Source organism: Silurus aristotelis (genome assembly GCF_946808225.1).
Source record: "Silurus aristotelis genome assembly, chromosome: 23".
Lineage (NCBI taxonomy): Eukaryota > Metazoa > Chordata > Actinopteri > Siluriformes > Siluridae > Silurus > Silurus aristotelis.
In genome coordinates this window covers 4,126,144-4,138,930 of record NC_139596.1, presented here as the reverse complement: position 1 = coordinate 4,138,930, position 12,787 = coordinate 4,126,144, and the positions used below count along the sequence as shown (strand labels likewise).

At 39.8% G+C, this 12,787-nt stretch overlaps 1 protein-coding gene across 2 annotated transcripts in view; it reads right to left on the bottom strand.

Annotated features, from left to right (window-relative positions):
• Window positions 1-2,558: 2,558 nt before the first annotated feature.
• kntc1 (kinetochore associated 1) overlaps window positions 2,559-12,787 on the bottom strand; it is a 32,342-nt gene continuing 22,113 nt past the window's right edge. For both annotated transcript variants that reach the window (XM_083526309.1, XM_083526308.1), the window contains exons 43-61: window positions 12,415-12,583; window positions 12,190-12,248; window positions 10,764-10,980; window positions 10,343-10,416; window positions 9,878-10,088; window positions 9,600-9,712; window positions 9,463-9,518; window positions 9,277-9,355; window positions 8,928-9,052; window positions 8,347-8,482; window positions 8,078-8,173; window positions 7,242-7,298; window positions 6,481-6,535; window positions 6,287-6,350; window positions 6,006-6,135; window positions 5,160-5,249; window positions 4,683-4,841; window positions 2,848-2,946; window positions 2,559-2,691 (exon numbers count right to left, since the gene is read on the bottom strand). In XM_083526309.1, coding sequence (XP_083382435.1) covers window positions 2,656-2,691; window positions 2,848-2,946; window positions 4,683-4,841; window positions 5,160-5,249; window positions 6,006-6,135; window positions 6,287-6,350; window positions 6,481-6,535; window positions 7,242-7,298; window positions 8,078-8,173; window positions 8,347-8,482; window positions 8,928-9,052; window positions 9,277-9,355; window positions 9,463-9,518; window positions 9,600-9,712; window positions 9,878-10,088; window positions 10,343-10,416; window positions 10,764-10,980; window positions 12,190-12,248; window positions 12,415-12,583 — 2,025 coding nt within the window. In that variant the 3' untranslated portion in view covers window positions 2,559-2,655. The remainder of the gene's footprint in view (window positions 2,692-2,847; window positions 2,947-4,682; window positions 4,842-5,159; window positions 5,250-6,005; window positions 6,136-6,286; window positions 6,351-6,480; window positions 6,536-7,241; window positions 7,299-8,077; window positions 8,174-8,346; window positions 8,483-8,927; window positions 9,053-9,276; window positions 9,356-9,462; window positions 9,519-9,599; window positions 9,713-9,877; window positions 10,089-10,342; window positions 10,417-10,763; window positions 10,981-12,189; window positions 12,249-12,414; window positions 12,584-12,787) is intronic.

The following is a 12,787-nucleotide window of genomic DNA, read 5'->3' as shown; positions in this document are numbered from 1 at the left end:
CTCCAGCCAGCAGTTATGAAAAAGGTCAAAACTCATTTTATTTTTCTGAAAAATAAATAGGCGACTACGAGAAAGCGTAATATGAATAATAATTTGAGTAAATCATAATGAATCAAAAATCATTTATCAGGTCAAGACACCAGAAAGTGTTACAACATGAAGTCGAAATCCAGAGACTCTAGATCAGGTGGTCACAAGAAATTTGAATCCTCGAGCCACTCAGTCTGAAGTCACTGAGTTAATCCATGTGAAGTACTGCTGCTATAACGAGCAGTAAATATTAAATCTCTCCTTAGACATGACCTGATTAATGAATAACATCTAAAAGATCAGAGACCAATTCAATTCAGTTGTGCTTTCACCAATAATTCTAAGAGAATGGAAGGGGGGGGGGGGGGGTGGTCCAGGTATGTATCATGGCTTTCCTAAAAAAATAACAGAATATGTCAAATCCTTTCTTTCCATGTGCACCTGCTATTAACTCTTAGACAGTGTATGTACTGGGTGTCAGGCAAGAATAATGCTTTTCAAAGAAACTACCATTAAGTATCACAATGAGATGCAGCAAACGTGTATAATTTGCTTATAATTAATTGATTTACTGCGAAAATATATATAAATTGCACTGATCCAAAGGTCGAGATTTTTGCCGACACACACTACATGGAACTATCAGGAAGGCACAGCTCTACCTCTGCCATGTTAATCTGTATTCTATGTGACTCACCTAATGCTGTGATGCGTCATATTCACGTAGCAGCTGTAGTGCTGAGAGAAATCGATCTACATATCAAATATTGGTCACAAATTGTGTCAGTTTCTAAATAATAAAAGTATAGAACATCTACTAATAAATATATATATGTATATACACATATATATGTTGTCCCATTCTTGTCTAATAAAGGCTTCTAGTTGCTCAACTGTCTCCGGTCTTCTTTGTCGCATCTTCCTCTTTATGATGCGGCAAATGTTTTCTATGGGTGAAAGATCTGGACTGCATGCCGGCCATTTCAGTACCCGGATCCTTCTTCTACGCAGCCATGATGTTGTAATTGATGCAGTAGGTGTTCTGGCATTGTCATGTTGGAAAATACAAGGTCTTCCCTGAAAGAGACGACGTCTGGATGGGAGCAGATGTTGTTTTAGAACTTGGATATACCTTTCAGCATTGATGGTGCCGTTCCAGATGTGTAAGCTTCCCCATACCACACGCACTCATGCAACTTGTGCAACATGGCTCATTAACATTAATCTTGTGAAGTCTCTGTATATGTAACTGTACTGTGGAAGGTTCACTGTGAACACATCATTAATAATGTGTTAAGCAGTTTTCTTTTTTATTATTTCCCCTGACAAGCCATTAGTAATTACTGTAAATGTCCAGACCGTAGTGAAGGAAAGACTAGTTTTAGATGTAGGACCTGGATATCCTCTTCTGTCCATTAACAAAAAGTAACATTTCTCCCACATATTTCACATGAAAACGACCCAAAGATAACCCAGAATTGATGGAACCATGGAGTTTGCAAATTTGCAGCCCTCAGTTCATGACCTGATGCTTCAAAATCCCTCCACGGCCACGTGAAAGATTTATTACCATTCATCACAAAAGATTAATTGCAGTTGTTGCCCCAAAAACAAAAAGCCATTTTGCATTTACTCTGGTTATCTTTGTGTAACATTGTCTTGATAATCTAATGTACCAATGTTTGGTGAGAAACGCCAGCATACTGTAACCCCCTTTAAACCCATTGTTAGAATCCTTTTCAAAATTCTGTAAATTTGTTAATATTTTCCCTTTCTATTCCATCCGTTTCAGCTCGGAAGACCACCTGCCTCCACCCCTTGCCATGTAATACAACAACAATATTAACAGTGTTATATTTCCGTGGGCAACTCGCTGACTTGCACATTTACAGATGAAACTTCATCACTCGCAGGAAACCGTAACTAGAAAGAGATTTAAGTGTTACTTATTATACTATCATGATGTGCAGGTATGGACCACGGAGTAGACGAACCAGACGCAAAAGGTAACCCTCATGTGGGCGACTCGCATGGATCAATAGGCTGTTCCTGTGGAAAGCTCTAGTAGCAAATAAACACCAAATGAAAAAGAACTCACCAGAAGTAGAGGATCAGGTAGAAGGTAATAGTAATGAATCAGACAAGCATTTATAATGACATACAACGTTTTGTTGTTGTTTATGATATGATGTACCTGTGCTATGTATGCAGAGCTTAAAGTTATCTGATGATTCTTTGGATGAGTAGAAGAATGAAATGAAGACTTTCCTGTTAAATAACCAGACATGAAAAAACAATAACACAAAATTTTATACAAGATAAAATGTGTCCAGAGATTCCAGGAAGTTTTGAAATCATCTCGTCTTGTTTGCTGTTTTCTTACATTAATCTGTTGTTTATGTGAAAAAGTTTTTTTTTTTTATATTAATATTTCGGTGATGTTTATGGGACAGAGGGAAGCGGAAAAGATATGAATGTGGACTCTTCAGTCATATTTATACTGAGGTGCGAATACAATACAGACAGCATCAGACCAACATACGTTTATTTAACAATGTATATATATAAAAAAAGTGCAAATATGTTATTTGGATTTGATTTTGGATAAAGTTACATTGACTGGTGTCAACCTCGAGAGTCCATTGTTTGCGCCAAAAATTCCTGAAATTGAAGAAAAGAAAAAAAAATACTTTTCTTCACATATTCAAATGAGGCTCATAGCTCATGAATTTATTAAAACCAGACTAACACACATCCGAACATGTTCCTAGTGTTAGATTTCCTCATTAAACCAGGGTTAAGGAAGATTTTAATTACCTTAATGGGGTCAGAACCAGCAGGATTTTCTGCTCCCCTTTCGCCACCTTTCAGCTCGCTGCACCTCACGTATTCCTGAGCGAGACTAATGGCTTCTTCCTTCCTATTACACGAGAAGTGATGAGCCAGAAAAACACACAAAAGGAAATTAACCAACAACCATTTTAGAATGTTCTTAAGGGACAATACTATAGAAATAAAACTTAGATATATTTTAGAGTATAAATGTGCAGTTTGTATAGCAGTACAGATTGACTGACCTCTAAAAAATAACTCAACATACAGCCATTATTGTCTAAATAACTTGCAACAAAAGTAAGTACACCCTCAGTGATAACAGCTGTACGTCGTGTCACCGTGCAAAGCCACATGTTCATGTTTTTATCTGCTTGACACGACCATACAAATTTGTGTATCTTGTATTAAAGCAGTTGGTGCTTTGAGTCCAATTAAAACCCTGAAACTGAGGTACAGTACAGTGGTCAGGGTCATAAAGAGGTTTTCCAAGATGGGTTTCCAATCGAAACAAATCACAAGGGTCCATCAAAGAAGCTGAGTCCTTGTGCTGTGCGTCAGGTGCAAACGCTGCTTCAAAAAACAGGCGCACGAGTGCTGCAGCGTCGCTTTAGAGGTTGCAGAAGTGAAAGATCCGCTTGTCAGTGCTCAGACCGTACACCAAGTAACAAGTCGGTTTACATGGCCGCCGTCCCAGAAAGAAGCTTCTTCTAAAGCTAAGATAAACTAGTTTGGCTCAGATGGTGTCCAGCATGCGTGGTGACACACTGGTAAACAGGACCAAGAAAATTATATATTGCCTACACTCAAGCATGGTGGTGGTAGCATTATGGTCCGGGGCTGCATAAGTCCTGTGGTACCACGGATTCCAACATGAACTCTGACATTCTGAAGCAGAACATGATGCCCTCCCTACAGAAAACTGGGCCGAACGGTGGTTTTGCAACATAATAACAACGCCAAGATCACAACTGCCTTTCTGAGGAAGCTGAAGGTGATGCAGTGACCAAGTATGTCTCCAGACCTAAAACCTATTGAGCACCTGTGGGGCAACCTAGAGTGGAAGGTGGAGAAGCACCACGCATCTAACATCCAGCAGCTCTGGGATGTCATTATGGAGGAGTAGAAGAGGATCCCAGCAACAACCTGTGCAGCTCTGGTGAATTCCATGGCCAGGAGGATTAAAGCTTTTGAAAGCCATATATATATATATATACACACACACACACACACACACCCCGATCAGGCATAACATTAAACATTCTGAGTGGTGAAGTAAAGATCACTAATTATCTCTTCATCCTGTTAGTGGGTGGATTTATTTATTAGGCAGCAAGTGAACATTTTGTTTTCAAACTTGACGTGTTAGAAGCAGGAAAAATGGGTGAGCGTAAGGATTTTTTGACAAATTGTGACGTCTACATGACTGCGTCATTTCCAAACCTGCAGCTCTTGTGGGATGTTCCCCGTCTGCAGTGGTCAGTATCTATCAAAAGTGCTCAAAGGAAGTTACAGTGATGGACAGGGTCATGGGTGGAGGATCATTAATGCATGTGGGGAGCAAAGTCTGGTCCGTGTGGTCCAATTCAACAGACGAGCTCCTGCAGCTCAAACTGCTGAAGAAGTTAATGCTGTTAATGATTGATGGATGGATCAGGACTGCTTTAGCAGCTAAAGAGGACCAACACATATATACATATATATACACACACACACACACAAAGCAGTGTGATTCATCATTTTTAATTTGCCATCATTTACACAGGCTGGTTCAAAATTTCACTAAAACACCTGTGAAAGCAGTGATATTTAGGAGCAACTCGCCTGTTGTGATTGTTCAGGTAGTTGATCATCTCTTCCATCTGATCACGCTGAGCCTTTAACACCAAGTGCTTCAGGAGCGGTCGAAAGTGCTCGCTCGTTATCAGGCTCTGGTAGCGTCCACTTTTGAAGAGGAACGTCAGCACAGTGTCCCTGATCTGCAAAACAACGACAAAATGCTCATAAATCACCCATACAAACCCACCAACCTACCCTCCCACACACCCACATAACCCCCCCCACACTATAACCCTCTACAATACATGTGCCCACCTAACGCCTATATACACCTCCCTCACACCCAGACCCAGTCCACTTACCCACCACACACGTCCACCTGCCTACTCACCACCTACACCCCACACCTACCCATCCAAAGACACCCACACCACACACACACACACACACACACACACACACACACACACACACACACACACACACACACACACACATGCAAGGAAAGGCAGCTGAACCTGAGAAGGAAAGCCTGCGAGTTCTCCCGTGCCCATATTCTCCACCAGCTGATCCAGGATGGTCGTCGGATTACAGGACAACAGTAGAGTCTGATTGGGAATGTAATAAAAAAAAAAAAAAAAAAAATCATAAAACCTCCTCAGTTGTGTTAAAGTTGATTGAGGAAAAAGAAGCGTTTTGAAAACGAGTCTGTTGCGCAAAACTAAGCGACTCCTACTGACCAATGAGAATTGAGCATTCAGTGTGCACACATATAACCAGTCTTTGTCTTACTCTAGGATTAAAGCTTTTAGCTGTAAAACACTAGATGGCGCTCACATCATGCTTGTACTACTAGCCTAATACTAACGCTAATACTCATAATAAAATACAATCATCACGTTATATTAGGGAATTTTTTTTTTTTAACCAATATGTGAAAATATGTTTAAAAAATGTTAAGTATGATGATACTAATTTTGTATTGCAATGATGCCAGTGAAGTGTGATACTGGTAAGGTTGGCACAGGGTTAGCAGTGTCGTTGTAGATGTAATTAATGCAAGTGTGGATCCCACTATGTTCTGGTTGAATACTTTTTTTTTTTTAAATACAGTTTCCATATGGTGGTGTGTCCCTAATAACTTATTTCCTAGAAATTAGATCCTATTCCTAAAATAAAAAATGCCCCAATACATCACCTTGTGTACAGTATTCCACAATATAGGCATCGTATCGCCTAATTCTTGATGCACAACCCTATTCAGTGTTAGATATATAAGGCAAATGTATTACCAGCTCCCATACAGCCTTTGGAATATTGATTGTAAACCCGAAAACCCTTTTGGTGGCCCATGACGAGCTCACCTGGATTTGCTGTTCCCTCTTTCTGGAGCAGGGGATGAGTAAGAGCGTGCCGAGCGAGAAGGCCACCAAGTTGAACTGGGCAAAGCGCTTGGCGATGCCGACGAGATCCAGATTCAACAGGAACGGACATCTGATCACAAAACACAGGCAAAACACCATTAAAGCTTGACGGCATGTGGAGAGAATCTGCTAAAGAATTGCCGTTGAAATCCAATAAAACCTATAAAATCAGAATGAAACGCAAACATCGCTTAGTCGAATCTTACGGAAAAAAGACCTACTTTAGTAGAAGAACAAACGTCTTATAGAACGTGGCTTGTTGAACTGGACTCAAAGGAAGAGATGCTGCGAAATACAACGAGATGAAACATTTAGCTCTCTGTCACACACACACACACACACACACACACACACACACACACACACACACACACATTTAGATACAAGCAAGTCATACAGAAATTCAATCATTTACCCGTGATAAAAGGGGACAGAATCACGCTGCGCCAGGTTCTGGAGAAATTTGGGAGCTGTCAAAAAAAAAAAAATTTAATTCAACATTTTAATTTTTTTTGAACAATTGACTGCAGTTTACAGCTAAAAAGATTATATAAGATAATAATACTACGATATAATAATAGTCCAATGCTTAATTTGCATGAAAATCGATTAAACTGCTAGTGGCAAGCGAGTTAGCTAGCTAGGGGGCGCTGATGTGCATAAAAAAAGACAACATTTTTATAAATGTACAGAAAATATAAAATGTGAAGAGGAGGACTAGGCAGTCGTCATCATTTTCTAGTTTCTGAGGTTTTTTTCGAAGAAGTAAAAGAAATAAATAAGGAGAAAATTATCGCTGGCCAATGTTTAGATAAATGCGTTAGCAATTTCTCTTCATATTCTACTAGGGAAAAATAAAGAGTGAGTCTGGCATGAGTCCCGATGTGTTTAAATACAAAATGGTTCTGGTGGCACATGTTGGACCTACACAGTGTTACGCAGGTGGGTTTAATATGTTACGACTGAACAGCGTAAACGAATAAAACACTCATTCGTTTTCTTTTTCTGGTCGCTGCACAAGACGAGACCTTTGTGTTTTCTAGTTTACTATTCAGCACCAAATAAAAAATGATTAATTATAATAAATACTACATTATAATATAAACTTAGTGAATAAATGAACACGCACCCCAAAGACAATGTGATATTTGTGTGGTTACAGGAATAAAGGATTACCTCTAAAAGGCTGGGCACGGCACGAAGAGTTTCCAGAATCTTCTGCAAGTAGCTGATCTAAACAGGGGGCAAATCATACCACAGTTTATAGGATTGAAACATCATTTGAATCCTCTTGCATAATGCGGTTTTAAGTCCTTCAGGGGGAAGAACAGAAGCAGTTAATACACTGTTTAGGTGTCTGGGCTTGTAGGAGGCTAATCGTGCTGACGTTACTGCTGGCTATGCATGTGAACAGATTCAATTGTCTCGGACATGAAAAGACCAAAAAAAGGAAACAAAAATGCTTTTCTTTGAGCTTTTTATCTCCGTGAAGTGTAATATATTACAAATTTCATTTAAAGAGGGAAATATCACTCTTGAGAGTCACGTGCATGTTCTTTTTGTTTCTATGCAACAAATCCAGGTGATTTAACAGGATCCATTTCCAACACATTGTCACCTTAGACAGTAACAGTGTTTTTTATTTATTATTTTATAAATACGTTAGGTTCTACTTCACAAGTTTCTGTTTATATTTGGAGAACATGAAAACATATAATTCTGAACCAACATGGCTGCCATTCCGTCTGGACTGAGGCTCATTGCAACCTCAAGACGATGAGCCGACGCAAACGTCCGAGTTCTGTAAGCGTGATTTAAAGAGAAAACAGTGTTGATATCTGTCATGGAACGGCCTGCACAGTCGCCGCACCTGAATCCTGGTGAACTGCACTGGGATGAACGGGATCACAAAAACGAAATCCCCAACATAGAAGAACATCTTTGGCAAGTTTTACAAGAGGCACAGCGGAAGTCTTTCAGCTGAACGTTTGGAGAAATGAACTGTGCATTACCATGTTAAACGCCAGCAGTTTCTGCAGCACGCCGCTCCACAGCTGTGTGTCGTACACCTCGTACTCCAAACACAAATCTGCTACTAGACGAACAGCCTACACACACACACACACACACACACACACACACACACACACACACACACACACACACACACAAGCATAGAGTTACAACAAAACAAAAAAACCTTAGCAAACAGAGTATTATATCCAGTGTTAAGAGACAACAGAGGAAAAAAATGAAAATAGAAATGAGGCGTCTCTGCTACCTGAGGTTCGTTGCTGTGGTTCTTCCATAAGCCCTTAATCATTCCCTCTTTTGGACTACTGAGAAACCGCTCCAGATTGTAGGGAATGTTGAGTGCCTCCAGCTGAGAGAGGTACATGTAGCATTTCAGGTAATACCTGTGAGGAAAAAAATTATAAATCTGTAATAAAATTCTAATAAAAGCTCTTGAGCCATTCAAAATTGCAAAAGCAAATATAGACAATTCTCGAAATGTAACTATTTGGTTTACACAACGAAAACAATTAAATTCCGTTCAGCCGATGACACAGAGCAGCTTCACTTCTCTATTCGTGACAGCGGTGAGGGAAAAACACCCCGACACGACGCGAGGAAGAGAAGAACCAGACTCAAATACATCTTTTCATTATACTCCCATCATTTTCAAGGTTATTATTCATTAATGGACACCAGAGTGTGAACCTCTTTGTGGCAATTGCAGCAGACGGTTTATATTAATTACAGTCCGAAACTAAAAGCCCTCATGATGGAGAGCAACTCATAATGTTTTCACTGCAAAATGATATATGATGAGAGATAAAGCAAAAAACTTTAGTCACTTACTTGACTTTATCTCTAGGGGTGTGAGACAGAGCCTCTAATGTCTCGGAGTCGGCGATGTGAATGAGGCAGAGCAGAGCACGACTGCGGTGCTCAAAGGTCAGTCTGAGACCCGATCCTCCCAACAGCTGAAGAACAAAAAAAGAAAGAAAGAAAGACAACGGCATTTATTCTGATGTAATAATTTTTCCATCCCAATACCACTAACAGGCTGAAAACTAAATGTTTGACTTTAACCAGCATCAGTAAAAGGCTACACAACTGCTGAAAACTGAAAAAAAAAAAAAAAAAGCGTTTTAGATTATACTAATGCTCCTGAAGTGATACGCAGAAGCTACAGACAAACGATTACCCATGTCTCTGCACTCAGGATGGGACTGAGCAGACGAGCCCTCATATCCATAGGATGCATCTGCAGCAAATACACCACTCTGTGAAACAAAGAAAACATGGAATACGTGGAGAAAAACCCTTTGTCTCATATTCAGAAGCCTGTATTTGAGGGACGTGAAGAATATTGAAGGAGCATTTCATTCACCTCATCAGATCAGGATCATCATTTAGATCAGTCACAGAGTCCTGGTACTGGACGTCCTGTAATGACGTAAAGACTGTTATTAATCAGGGGAACGCACAGAATTAAAGCTCCTGAACACGTCTGAAAAAGTCCCTCACCTTGCCATTCGTCTGCCCTGTTTTGCAAAGCCACTTCTCTAGAAGGATGTTACGGATCTTGAGAAGGTCAACGCAGTTAATGGACGCGATCTCTGCAGCAACTGCGTGGATGTCTGGTCAAACAGGAGTAAATGTGAAGAGTAAATTCGGTCCCAGCTTTAAAGAAGAAACTCCACACCGTAGTGTAGCACAAATAACACCATTGAGATTGCATAAGTATTGATGCTGAGGTATTAATTACTGGTTCTGCGGGTTTGCACGCTGAGATTTGATCTCACCAGGGTAGGTCTTTCCAGCAGGACTCTTCATGCGCTCCACCACTGAGCTGTGCTCAAACAGGGCCACGATGAGACGACCGGGAAGTCCTGTGAGCTTCAGTAGCTCGGGGCAGTCCAGCTGGAAAGTCATGAGCGCATTCTCTGTGGCTGAGCGCTGGAACTGCAGCTGCAGCTTCGAGGTGAACATCTCCCCCCTCGTCCGTAGCTCCTCCTAAACAAACACACATGTAATTGGGGGGGGATGCACAGAAACAGAGATGGGATCAAAATAGATAATTGCATACCTACACACACACAGAACAGAAAAAAACAGCACCTATGGGACACAGTTATATTAAAAATCTAAGGCACACCAGTATTCATAACGGTCAAGACAAACATTTAATTTATAGATACAACTAAGGATTCATCAGCAACAAATTAGAGTTTTAACTTTTAAACCATCCTATTTATATGGTAACCAACCTGTAGAGTGTCAGACTTCAGCAATTTGTGTACAAGGTCCAAGCTGAATTTCAGAAACATGGTTTTCTCTGAACCTGTAAGAAGCAAAACACACACAGACACACACACACACACACACACACACACACACACACTAAATGCTAGCTAAAATAAAGAACATTTTTACTACAGCTAGGGTATAGCACTAAAAAGCGCATTAAGAAACTAAGTACCAAATTTGGGAAATCAACAGTAGGTGAGGTTTTTCTTTTCTTGAGCTAATAATAATAAAAAAAAAAAAAAAACCCTGACAGGAATTTCAACTTTCCAGAGGCAGCTGGGCTACAAATCTGTCCACCGAAGTCAATGTACAAAGAAATCCCTCCGGCCAATCGTGTTACATCACCAGTTTAAGGCCTGAGCTGAAATGATTCGGACCGACCTGCAGAAACATCCTGAGCAATTTTGTGCACGGTGGCTGCAGCCAGTTCCAGGTTCTGAATGCAGACTGTGTGTCTGAATATGTTCTGGATCACGGCGTTGGTGTCTCTGCTGGGGCCGTGAGCCTGCGAGCGCTTCGTCTGGTCAAGCAGCAAAGGCATCAGCTTGTTCTTAAAAACGTGGTTCACGGTCAGAATGTAAAGCTTATCCAGGTTAACCTGCAGGAAAAATGGGAAGATTGGAGAATCATGGAATCCACCAAACGCAGACAAATTCAACGGAACATTTTACACAATATTCCCCGTAGAGATTAAACTCATTTACTCTGCCATGTGTCAAGTCTACTGGGACTCTTCCTCACATGTTTTGGAGTAGTCCAACCATAGAAGCTTTTTTGGAAGTATGTAATAGCAATAATCATACTGAAGAATCGTATTGACCCTAAAGTTTGGATACTGGGTGATGTTTGCTCACTTCATATGACTCCTTATGAAAAAGATTTTATTTTGTTGGCAAAAAAAAAAGTGTATATTTAAACACTGGAAATAGGAAAACCGCCCAGAAAGAAAACACTGGATTAATGAGCAGGTGTCTGATTGTACTCCTAATATTCTTTTAGGCAAAACCCCCACAAACTCTGACTGAATTTGGACCCCTTTTCTCAGCATCTTACCACTGTTAGACCCTACTGACTGACAATTCGCATATTAATATATACAGTGATCTAGTATCTAGCTTTTGAGGATCATTTGCTCTACTTCACTTTGTCAGGCAGATCCTATTTAAGAGATTTCTTGATTGTGAACAGAAATTAAACTCAGTTGTGATAAACCACAGTTTCACCAGGGGGGCAAACACTTTTTCACAAAGGGCCAAGAGGTTTTAGATTTTGTTTTCCCTCAATAATAAAAAAAAATCATTTAAAAACTGCATGTTGTGTTCACTTGTGTTATCTTTAACTAATATTTGAATTAGTTTGATGATCTGAAACATTAAAGTGTGATAAAAAATTAAGAAATCAGGAAGGGGGCAAACACTTTTTCACACCACTGTATATTACGGGTGAAACGATACGTGTTCATACCGAAAAGTTTCAGTTCAGGGATTTCGGTTCAGTGCACATGAGTATTGAATGAAATCCTCCATTGTTAAAATTTGTACTTTTTAAAAAATTTTTATTAAAGTTGGAAATATACACAATGCCAGAAGCGTTACAAAAAATACTTTTTAGTGTCTAGCTAATGTAAACTAACTTAAGGTTTCAATTTATTTCATTGTATTTAATCAATTTAATTTGTGGCAATAAAAAAAAAAAAAAAAAAAAAAAAAAAGAAAGTGTTGTCACATTAAATGTGTTTGTATATTTCACACCTGTACATTCATACAATGGTGTAGTGTGAGAGAATTTTGGGGGCAATGTGTTTTACCTTCATAAGTTTGGATATGAGCAGTATCGTGGGTAATGTCTCCTCATTCAGTTCAGGTGCTGAAACACACACACACACCAAACAATTACAATGCGAAGTAAAAAAACGTCAATAGGCTACAGTTCAATAATCAATTAACCAAATAAGCAGATTGATAATTTAAGAGCTTTATTTTAAATTGAATGTACATGGAGTTCATTTCGAAGACCTCACAATGATACTCACAAATAATCTTCCAGAAATAGAGGTTGGTCTGGAGAAGAAGGTGGAACGGCAAGCGAGTGTTGGCCAGAGGAGTCGACTCCATCGAGTTCTCCAGAAGGTACGTGCTCTCGACATCAGTGGGAGGAGACGTACGCTTGTGGGACTTCAGGTGCTGGAGCAATCCCATCATCTGTACAGATGTAGCCAAATAAACACAGCCAACAAGTACTTAACACCTCTAATCAAGTTTGTTGGGAAACTATTCCAAAGGACGATATCAAGAGGTTGACTGAGGGAACGTTTAAAGTGTGCCAATTTTAATACAATGTTGAAAACAAAAACACTGAATTGCAGATGTGTCCAAATGTGTAGGTCAGGTCTTCCAAGGAAGTCT